The sequence below is a fragment of the Chaetodon auriga genome, chromosome 17 (genome assembly GCF_051107435.1).
Source record: "Chaetodon auriga isolate fChaAug3 chromosome 17, fChaAug3.hap1, whole genome shotgun sequence".
NCBI lineage: Eukaryota > Metazoa > Chordata > Actinopteri > Chaetodontiformes > Chaetodontidae > Chaetodon > Chaetodon auriga.
The window spans coordinates 17,580,198-17,592,290 of NC_135090.1; the positions used below are offsets into that span (position 1 = coordinate 17,580,198).

Consider the following 12,093-nt stretch of genomic DNA (forward strand, 5'->3'; position numbering starts at 1 on the left):
TGTGAAAACAGTGTGACAGTGTGAAAGGGGTTCACTCACAGTGATGAAGCCCCTGAATCTGCAGCTCACCTCAGCTTTAAGGAGATTTACAGTGAATTTTAGCTCATCATTTAGCTGTTTTGGCCCAAAACTTTAATGTTTTGGTTCACTCTCACTGCTCCCATTGTATCATTTTCAGGCGCAGTCACTGTACAATACCTGCATCACCAAATGTCAGATACAGTTGGTACTAGGCGGTGAACATAATGGAGCATTTAGCCGCTAATGACGAAGATATTTCCCTCAGGAGCTGGTGGAGACCAAAAGAAGAGCTAAAATAGAGTGAATATTGGACTTTAATCCATCAGGTGGGCAGATATATGACTCAAGATGGATGATAATGTTGCGCCATGACTGCAGGTGTTTGACGAGATCCGCTTGAAAGGTATGTCAATGCAGTGCTCACACCTTGTTCCTGCCGTAAGTGACCAAAACAACAAAACACAATAAAACAAAAAAAGTTATTGTAGGTTTGAAGGATTTTAGTTCAAGGAAAACCATAATGAGAGCATGAAACCACAGCAAAAATAGGAGAGAGAAACAAGGGATATGATAAGACATACAACAAAACAGGCTGCAATTATGCTCCAATTTAAAATGTCCAATTAAGAGTGCAATACTTATAACATGTAAGGTGGAACGGGAAGATGTATTCATCCTTATGTGACACAAATACAGTGAAGGTAATGCAAGAAGCGAATGCAAACCTGATGTCAAACAAGGCTAAAGGTCAATAGCCGTGCTAGCAGCTCTGTGCTTGGCTAAAGCACTGCTTTGGGCTAAATGCTAACATCAGCAAGCTAACATGCTCACAGTGACAATGCTAACATGCTGATCTTTAGCAGGTATGATGTTTACCCTTGGATGCATTAAGGGTCTTCTTTTCATACATCCATGTGTTTACCATGTTCGCTATCTTCGTGTTAGCATACTAACATTTGCTAATCACAGCGGCTGAGGGAATGTTTTGCTGGTATTCAGTCAGAAGTATAGGACAAATTTGGACCTGATGGTAGCGCTAGATGAAAAGCTAGTGGCTCACCAAAGATATTGTCATTAATCCTTTCGGGAACTTTAATTTTTGTGCAAAATTTCACAGCAATCCATCTGACTCAAGCCATCAACAGTTAGTTTCATGGTGAGATCAGATTATTTTATCTGTACAAAATGTTATATTGTGCTCACATTTGGGTTTGCCTGCATGGGACAGCATGCTCATTTTAATGTGGCAGGCATATAGATGATGCAAGGAAACAGTTGCCACCATAATGCAGAAAAATGAGCAGCTGTAAAACCCAAACCTGCAGGACCTCATGTGATTAAACACAAGACAGTGATAGCAAGAGATACTGTAGTTCATGTTCTGACAGAGGGAGGAAAAAGAGAGACAGAGAGGGAGAAAACCAGGGCAACTATAAATAGCACCTTAGTGATGAGGGGAGAGAGGAAAGGCCACAGAGAGACTGAGAGGATGGAGAGACAGAGAGGTGAAAAACAGACCTGAAGAACAAGACGCTGCCTCGGCTGACGTACCGTTCACAACCCAAAATTATTCTTTTATTCATTACTCAAACAACGGAAGTCAGAAAACAACCAGTGCAAGTGCAACACAGCCATGAACATAATTATAGTAATAAACCCCAAGAGAACCACATGTACACAGGTAATTTTTGGCTCTTTGAACAAGCAACCCATCGCATTTACAAGCTCAAAAACAAAAGAATGAAAAGAAAGTGAGGAACGCATCTCCCAGCTATGTGGTAAATAGCTACGATTCATGTTGCTGAGAGCTGAAGAGTCCTATCAGAAAGCACAGAGGGAGATACAGCCTATGAACTCTGTATAAACTAGATATGCTGGGAGTGACTCTATTCAGTAGACACACACTCACTGCCAGAGCCTTCTGCACAATAATAATACTAAACAGCACTGAGCTTCATCGACTCTGTATACACTGAAATATCACTGTCAATCATATAAGGGCAGGGCCTGGATTTATCAAAACTCTGTTCTTTGAAAGTAAAAATCCTTCACTTTTACTCACGACTTACAGGAACAGTATGACATTTTGAGAAGTACGCCTATTTATGATGCCTATTTATGCTTTCTTGCCGAGAGTTAGATTGATATCGCACTTGTATCGCATAGTAAATATGAAATAACAAGAAGCTAGTTAGCATAGCTTAGCAACAGGGGGGAAACAGCTAGCCTGGCTTTGTCCAAACATAATAAAATCAACTTAATAGCACCCACAAAGCTCACAAATTAACATATTATTTCTCTTTTTTAAATACATACAAAAATCAAACCGTATGAATGACAATTAAGAGGTGCTGAGAGGTAGATTTTATCATCTTTGGACAGAGCCATGCTAGCTGTTGCCCTGCTTCCAGTCTTTGTGCTAAGCTAAGCTAACATGTTCTGGCTGTAGCTTAATATTTAGCGCACAGACATGAGAGCGGTATCAATCTTTCATCTAACTCTTCAAAAAGTATTGCTTTAAGCCTGATCTTGTTGTTTTAGATAACTTAAAATGTAATAAATAATATGTTATCTGAGGCACACACTAGTTTTAGCCTCTTATTTATCGCTCCTGCGTTAAGCTGCTATGAATCCAACAAAATGTGAAATGAAAGTATTGTTTGCTTTTTTTAAATAATTAAACAATAAGGCATTTGCTGAGTAAGACCTTGTCTCTGATTGGCTGTTCCTGCTCTGAACATAAATGTAATTAATCACCTGATCAATGGAGAGATTTTCTGAAAAGTGGCTCTCTGTAAATGGGAATAAGTAACTGGTAAATGTGTCTTACTCTTCAGCCTCAGCACAGAACTTCTTTTTATTGCTAATTTAGCTTTTTAATTTTGGTAAAGTTTGATAAATACAGGCCCAGATGTGTTAAATGTACTTAATAATATACATTAGTGATAATCAAATGTAATAATAATATTAATAATAATATATAAACTACAGAGCTGTATATATAGTCTCTTTTCGTGTTCATTGTCAACAAACACAAGTTTCATAATTTTTAATATCTCTCTGTATAATTCTTTTAAAAATATCATCATCACAGGGACCAACACAGGAAAGGAGGAAGAAGAAGAGAAATATCAATAGGTCCAATAACTCATGTGGGGAAAGACAAAAAGAGAGAGGAAGGGGACCGGAGGAAAGATTTCATAGAGCGGAAAGTGCTACAATACAGGCAGTAATATTGTCCCTCTCTCTCCTATTGAAAACATTCATTTTCAGTTCTCCCATAACGTCACATGATAGTTCATACTGTAATGTTACAGCTCTTACAAACAACAGCACGCCTGCTGCTCAGAGCTACGCTACATTATGGAAACCATGTCGGGTTGACCCTGACTCATTGTGAAACAGCGTTACAGGAGCTCACAGCTGCACGTCTAGCCGCAATATTTAAGACAAATGGAAACAAACTGAGGATGACATGCAGGGTTATGTTGCCTTATAAGTCTAACGTTGCACTAAAGTTTCATATACAAAGTCTGATTGATTAAATAGCTAAGAGATGTGCAACACAAAATAGGCCAAAACACTTCTAAAATACCTGCAAAAACAATATTTGTAAACCTATGATTCAAATCATCTAAACTGTCTCCTTTTCTTGTTTAGACGATAGCTTGTTTGACATTTTGAAAAATACTTTACCACACACTTTTACATTTTAGGAAATGTTCCCACCAACAGCTGGGATACAAGCTATTTTTGCACGTTAGCTTAAATTTATATTCATCATGCACTATAAGAACAATGAATGTAAGCAGCTGCATCATCCTCCTACTAAAAAGTGCAAAATCATCATCATCGGATATCAAATTTAAGCCAATTTCAAAGTGTCACATAGCTGCATTAAACTTGTGATATACTGTAAATTATAGCAGACACAGTCAATGCATGGGTAGATATTGAATAAATTAATAAATAAGAGATTCCAAATAAATTAATAAACATATAATCCATAAGTTATGTATCATCTCATCCGGCTAAAATGTCCACGTAACATACGAACAACCAATCTGAAATAAATACTCTGTTTGGTTACATTAGACACTGTCAGTCCAGCCTCCATTTGGTGTGTTAAATGTGTATTGATCACCCCCTCTAACACTGAATCAGTCTGTCCGAGTGTATCAGCAATAATACTACTCTGTAAATGAACACGCTTTCAACATGGCACTTTTTTTGTTGCTTTTAAAGAAGAAAACACGTGTATACTTGTACGTAAGACTAAAATGTGCATTTAACTATCCTAAAAATGACTCTGCGTGGACCCATTTAGAAGATTTTGTTGGAATATGTAAAACTGAGACACACAGTGACCTATCCTCTCATCTAACTGCAGCATCCGTATGAATTAATCAGTGTCAAATGAATTGTTAATGCAAGGAGCTTTGTTTCCCTCTTGCAGCTCATATCTGAGTGTAAATATTAAGCGGTCGCTGTGCTAACAGCAATACTGGACCTCATTTGACAGCTGCTTGTATTTGACATTTGAACATCGGCTGTGATTGGTTGTTTTTGGTCATCGGTGTGTGTTTGATGGCAGCAGGTTAGATCAGAGCTGTGTGTGTGTGTGTGTGTGTGTGTGTGTGCGTGTGTGTGTGTGTGTGTGTGTGTGAGTGTGTGTGTGCGTGTGCGTGTGTGTGTAGCTGTACACAGAGGGCCAGCAATGTGGTAGCAGTTTGTGTGCATGTTCAGTGCTCCTATTTCCTCCAAACGATTGAGAGTAGTTAGCTAGCTAATATATGCCATGATTTCCCATCTGTCTGACGCTGCGTGCAGTTATGGCTCCCAGTCGTCATCGTGGTGCTGCGAGGCGATGATGACTACCACGGTGAGGATGGTGCACAGCACAATGGAGGCGATGCCAACAGCCAGGCTGATGAAGGAGAAGTTGCGCGCCTCGCGGGATGCTATTTCCGCCGTCACCATGTCCCCTCTGGCTATCGCCGTGCGCACCTAAGTGATGCAGGAGGGAGGGGATGGGTGTGTGGGAGAGAGGAGAAATTAGAAAAAATGTTATATAACAAGAAGATGCATGAGTGGGAGCAGGAGAGAGTCTAAAACACCATGAATGGATCGATTTCACTGCAGCACAGCCTGAATGTGCAGAAAGAGGCCACTCCGCACAACATTAACACACCATAACAACATATACAGCTCAGACCGGTGGGTCCATGCCTTGTCAGCTCAGCTCAACTCAAAGCCAGCTGAGCAGGCCCAGAGGAAAAAATCCATTCTGTCCCGTTGCACCGACAATGGTGCAGTTACGTAATGTGGTCTGTCATGTGCATGTTGGTCAGCATGGCCTGCCGTTACAGAGGCAAACGACAGGCATCATGAGGTCTGAGAGCCACCAGACTGAGCCTTTACATTTGCAGCATCACGCTCAATTTAACTTGTATGTTAAAAGGCGTCTCGAAAGGTAAAAGAGCAAACTGCGACTTTTAATGCAGAGGTCATATGCAGTGGATGACATTGCTCCAATTTTCAAGCTAATTTTGAGCAGGAAAAGCAGTTTGTTAGCCACAATATGAATTTTGTTGGAAAAACCGTTGCATTAACACCACATGCCAACAAGAATCTATGTGATTATGTGTCATCTACATCCATGCTAGCAGCTCTGTGTGGCTTCACCGGTGCTTTGAGCTAATTGCCAATGTCACCATGATAACATGCTCACAATGACAATGTCATCATGTCCTACATCTTAGTTTAGCATGTTAGCATGCTTAGCATAGCAAGACAAAGCAGACCTGAAGCTGAGGCTGATGGGAAGGTGCTTTGTCTCGCAGATATTTGGACAAAAGCTACAGTTTAGGGCAAAAAGAATTTTTGCAGACACTTCGCAGACACTGGAGGATTATTACAATTCATCCCAAGGGAGACGTGAATGTGTGGACTCAAAAACACAAAATTCCACCTCATGCTGACATGAGAGGAGAAATCCCTGACTTCATCCTCTGGAGATCCTGAATGTCACCATCTAATCTCAGCAGCTATTTCAGTCTGGACTGAACAACTTGCCCTCTTTGCAGCCATGCAACTAGCATGACTAAAAACCCTCATCTCCATTTGTAACTACAAGGTTTCTCCCGAAGACTCAATCTTAATGCCACTGAAATAAGTGTGATTCATAGCATCTCACTTCTCTGCATACTCTTTATCACAGTGTCTTTCTAAAAGGCCAGTACATTTCTGAAGATAAAGTGATGGGTAAAATGACTTTAGGATGCAATTACACTGCAAAGTCCCCGGTGAAGGTGCCATTATGTTAATACAGCTCAAAGATCAAAAGATGTGCCATCAACCTGCACTGCTTTGATGATTGCAATGATGCCTGTCGGCCAGAAGCAGCAGACGGTGGTGAGCACGGCGATGGGCAGGTAGTCGTGTGGCGGTCGACGGTCCATTAGGGTAATGCTGGGTGGCATTTGCATGGGATGAATCTGGCCCGGTGGGATCCCTGGGTGGCCTCCCCCGGCCGGCATGTAGGGCTGACCCTGAGCGGAGGAAGAGAAGAAGACAGAGGTTAAGTACTGGCTTTCTAAAACATTCGAGCTGTTGTAGAGCAGCTTACAAAGCACTCTCCACTCAAAAGACAGGACAGTATTACATTTTCATGCATTAAAGAGTCTTGCATGGCTCAGCTTTAGCAGCAGCGAGGCAGGAGATGTCTTAAAAAACGATGATTTATTTGTGAGATTCAGTAGATGTGGCTTTTCCTTGCATTAAACTCTCGCTCCTCTATTCTTGCATGCAAGAACGCAGCTACACGAACATAAATTAGACACTGCACTGATTCTAAATATTTAATTTATTAAAAGACAGCAATGAAGTGAAAAGGATTTAACCTCAGCTCTTGTTTACAATTCAGTGCACTTGGTGATGAGACTCGCAGTAGCACAAAAGCAGTTCGTGCTTCGGTTATTCAGTGACTCGCTATCACATTTTCAAGCCTAATTTCAGCACTTTCACTTGACCCCAGGGTATAATGTGAATGGTTTGATCTATTACTGTGTGTAGTATTGTACAAAATTAATAAATAAATGAAGGGTACAAAATTGGTACCTAATAATGATCTTGAGCATTGATTCACAATCTGCTTAGTCACTGATCAACCCTGTTACCAGCCAGAAAACTGCACACCCAAAGAAACAATGCAGCGTCCTTTAGACAAATCAAAATGCCTGATGCTCAGACACAACTTATTTAATGTAATGTAAATGTAGTTTTTCCAAAAGCAAATGATATGAGTGATCAGTCAATTCACTGAATATTCTGCTGCATGCTTTCGTATCTGTCTGCACCGACAAAAATAACCAAATAAGTGAATAAAATCAACAGCAACCAAGTTAGCTGTGTCAAACATTGCTGCAAACATTTTTATTTTGAGTAACTCTCATCATGAATAATGAGCTGAAAGTTGTCTAAAATCGTAAGAGAAGCTCTGGCTGCTGTCAACTCACGCCTGTGAGATAAAAGCTTGATTTCTAACAACATGCGAACTTGAACAAATGTATAATTTAGAAGACACAAAATCGAGGGAACACTTTATTTTACAGCTCGGTAATTTTTCTCAGAATTTTCTAAGAATTCATGAGGTGGTTTCCTGGAAAGAATGACTTAATTAATTAATGGTACATTAACTGTCACAGTGCAGATAAAATCATTAAGGAAACTTCTCTAGAAATCAATCCTTACTGCAAACTGAGGAAACAAAACACTGTCTTTATTGTTCCTTTAATTCATCTACAATCACAAGAAACTTCCTAATAAAATATGAGTAAACTGTGTTTCCCCAAATAAACTGTTACCAAAACACATTTGCATCCATTGAAACTGTAAATGTGAAGGACGGAAAGCATAAGAACTATTACCCCTGATATGAGGTGGAGAGAATAAATGTGCTGAATTTTGAACAGAGTCTGGTGTAATTCTGCAGCAGCCTGATGCCAGACCTGTGAAATCTTTAAAAAGCACTTTACTTGTCTGTGACTCACCGATGCCATGGGGTAGACAGGAACGTAAGCTGTGCAGGGCTGCAGCTGAAGCGGGTAGCCCGGATGGAGGTATCCTACAGGGGGGTGAGGCATGGTGCCTCCGGGGGCCTGGGTCTGGACTGTGTAGCCCTGCGGGGCCCCCTGGGGTCCCAGCGGGCCGCAGTGGAACTGGGTTTCTTGGAGATATCCCTCTGAGCCTGGGGGAGGAGGCGGAGGAGGGTAGTTGGGTTGGGTGCCCGGTGCAGGCTGCATGTTGGGGTGTTGGGGCACGTTGGGGTCTTGTGGGCCGGGGAGGTACGGAGGAGGCTGCATGGTCTGACGGCCAGAGTCATCGAGACCTGAGGGATGAAGAAGAAGGAGAAGAAGAAGATGAAGAGGGAGGAAAGATAAGAAAAAAGCAGGTAGGAGAGGAGTCACAAATAGAAAAGCAGAGGAAGAACGATAAAAGAACCGGATGTCAGACTGAGGGCCTGTTATCTAACTGGAGCACCGTTACAGCACATTTGTCGGCGTGTTGAATGTCTTATCTCACTGCTGAGGAGGGAGAAACAATTACAGAGACCACAGCTCCAAAAGCAGCCACAAAGACAGAAAACCTGCTTGGTCTTTGTGCTAATGATGACAGTGATTGACACTTTGACCTCCAAAGAAGAAAGACATTTTTCTCTCCTAAATTCAAAACCAGTGTTTACTGGCTGTCAGAAACGTGCCATTTCTGAGATGAAGAGCCTCCTCTGATGGTCTGTCTGCCTGAAGCGTCTGTCTGCTTTCGGACGCCTGAACATTTCATGCTCACACCTCTGCTCCCTTTGCGTTTGCTTAACATTGAAAAAGACTTGACGGGGTGTCGTGTTTTCACGGTAGGGAAGCGTCCGAGGGTGCGGTAATCCATTTTGACAGGGACATGAGGGAGAGAGATGGATATAGATGGAGGTGAGGACGGAGGAGTGAGCGTTTGATAGGACGGAGGAGCGAGAGCGGAGCTGCGCGAGTGATGAGGGATGACGACTCCTGCTCGGGGACCGGCTTTACGTAACAGACCCCAAACCCTGTCACAAGCAGGAAGTGGACCAGAAACAGACAGAGGGGAGAGGAGCGAGCGCGAGGGAAGGGACACCTTTAAAAGGTCATGACGAGACGTGACGAGCAGCCTGGCAGAGGGAGAAACATGTCTGTGTTTGTCCATTTAAAAATCTGTCAAGACAGAACTGAGAGAAGAAAAGCTAGAGAGGCGGAGGGTGAAAGCCCGGCTGTAGGTCTGTGGTCCTTTATGTAACTGCCGGAGTTAAATGGAAGGATGGATCAAGGTCTCATTAATAAGTAGCAAAATTAATTCAATAATTAATTTCTCCTCTATTTAATGCTTTTAAGACTAGAACAGCTGGTTTATGCTCAGCTGCACATTTCAGAAGCTTTCACTGCTCTCAAGTCACTGTTTTAACATGTGAAGGGGAGTTTTTTTCATGGTCAATTCTGAGAAATTGGGCTGTTTCGCCTCCAAAACATGACTTCTGTCAGGCGACGGGGGAAAGAAAACATCCAAAATACACATTTAGGTTTTATCTGCGTTCAGATTTTTGTTCTGGAAATGTAAATCAGGAGATAATTAATTAAGTAATACAAAAAAATATTGTCATCATGTGAGAAATCAGCTGGGGAAGTTTCATGGTGATATCTGTCAGTCAGAATATTCAACTGCAGTGTCTTACAGTGTCATTCCACATTAACTGTTCACTGCTTTTAATGAATTACTAATCAAAGTTGTTGATGATTCCTATCAAATTGCAACACTTTCATTTGTTTAGTTTATTTCCCAATAAAGACATCAACATTCATCACATGCACGTGTACTGTGGTGTGATGTAGTTAAGTACATTTTTGAGGTATCTGTACTTAACTTTCATTTTAATCAACTTTATACTCCATTTGTCTGACGCTTTAGTCACTGTCCAGATTACACTTTTTCATACCCTTTCCGTTCGGTGAAAACCACGTATCTCCAAAATTTGGTCATTTTGAATGTTGTGTAAACTGAAGGATTCTCCTTCAGTTGGATTAGCTGGAAACTGTAGAGATACGTGGTTCTCACAGGACTGCGACGCTGCAAACATATGCTGATGTTACAGAATATGATTCATTGCTGTAGATTAAACAAACCAGCAGTAAATAAAGCAGCTAAAAAGAGCTCAACCTTAAACAGCAACAGCAGTAAAATACAACATACACATTAACACAGCAGTGATATTAATCCACAAACACCACGAATATCACTACAACACTGACTTTACTGCACAATGAGTACTTCTACTTTTGATTCTTTAAGTAAATTATGCTGATAATGCTTTCCTAATTAAGTAAGGCTTTAAATGCAAAAACAGCCCCCTGATTATGGATAATTACGTAACAAAGAGCAGGATTAGAGACATTTTGTTGATGTGAAATGCGGTATAAAATACTTCAGTCAAGGCACTACTGCCTGTATTTAGCTATAAAAGGGCCCTTTGGGGGATAGTTAGAATTAATACTGCTGGTGTCATGACTTTGAAATAATATCTAAAGTATGTTATTATTTAGTTTTAAGACTGAGCACTGCTGAATTTACATGGACCAGAATCCCTCTCGGTGTGTTTGCAAGGTGTGATTTCCCTGTAAGGCCTCACCTGCTGAACAATGTTCTGCACCCTCACTGATAACATCAGGTCTGCTGCTGTTCTTATGTTACTGTGCATCTCTGGATCATGGGCCACACAGCTGATTAACGCACAACTGTCACATTTACAGCCCAAACTGCAGCCTCCCTTTACAGCATCAGAGGCAACTTCATGCGTTTCACGATGACCTTTATTCCTTGATGTGTTACTGTACAGCAGCGGCTCTCCAGGGCTTTGAGCTCCAGCAGTATCTGCGCTTTAACATCCTAAAAGAATGGAGGAAAAAGCCGGAAAGACGAGACAAAAGGTCTTTTTTTTTTTTTTTTTGTGCACCAGACGTTGAGGATTATTAATTAAGGCTGCTAACACGCGCGCAAGTGCAGCCGTGCACGCGCAAAGGACACCCACACTGATGTCTATAGTCAGGAGAGATGCACGTAGGCCTGTGCGTAATGATGATAATGAGACACACAGAGGAGAGGAAAAATAACTGTGACTCCTGCATAGAATAAAGCAGATTCATGTACGAATAACACGGGAAGTCTTTGCTTTAAAGCAAATACTAATTAGAATCCTGACAAAAGATAAAATAAAAATAGAACCACATAAAGTCTGATAGCGTCGCTTTAAACTCTCTATGGAGCACCATGGCTATAACGTGAGGCCCTATGGCGCCCCCCCCCCCTCCGGCTGCACCCACACAGCGGTGCATCATCCTATAGAAGCAGCGCCGTGCAGATCAGCAGCGGATGGAGATGCAGATGACAGAAAAAAAAAAGATGTCATCACCCTCATATGTACCCGCGGACCAACCAGACCTTCAAAAATAACCAAATTGTCACACCTCCGCGGGGGGGCTGACAAGTGGCTCAGTGAGGCTGCCAGTTAGTACCACATTTAACACAATTAAAAACAGCTCACCGTGTTTTTCCGACGACATGCTTCCCGATCTTCTGTCCTCCTTTGATCGGATGTATTTGAACTGGTGGTGCTGGGGTTGGGGGGTGGGGGGGGGGATCGCTCCTTTCGTGCGCGATGATGCGGACTTTTACTCCAAACGTGTGCAACCCATCCTCAAGATGTCTTCATCTTTCAATACACCCACTGGCAATAACTTCAGCTGTTTTTTTTTTATTATTAAAAAGTGGAGGCAGCTCTCTGCCAGCGCGCAGCTCCGTGCAGTTTTCCTCCCCTCCTCTGCCTCTCTGTGTGGCTGGACGTCTAATAAGGTTTCTCCACTAACGCGTCACTGTACATTGAATTAATCAGACACAAAGCTATCGTTGTCTTAAAGCGACAGCCCGGACTGGGGGACCGCTCACGCACCGCGCTGGAACATCCCATCACAGCCCAACAAAGAGCCACGCATG

The 12,093-nt window shown here is 41.9% G+C and overlaps 1 protein-coding gene across 1 annotated transcript; it reads right to left on the minus strand.

Moving 5' to 3' along the window:
• Positions 1–1,569: 1,569 nt before the first annotated feature.
• Positions 1,570–12,078, minus strand: prrt1 (proline-rich transmembrane protein 1). Its single transcript, XM_076754179.1, has 4 exons — positions 11,645–12,078; positions 8,073–8,410; positions 6,381–6,572; positions 1,570–5,028 (listed from the first exon to the last, which is right to left on the minus strand). The coding sequence occupies exons 1-4, from the start codon at positions 11,661–11,663 to the stop codon at positions 4,852–4,854; spliced, it is 726 nt and encodes a 241-aa protein (XP_076610294.1). The 5' UTR covers positions 11,664–12,078; the 3' UTR covers positions 1,570–4,851.
• Positions 12,079–12,093: the final 15 nt, after the last annotated feature.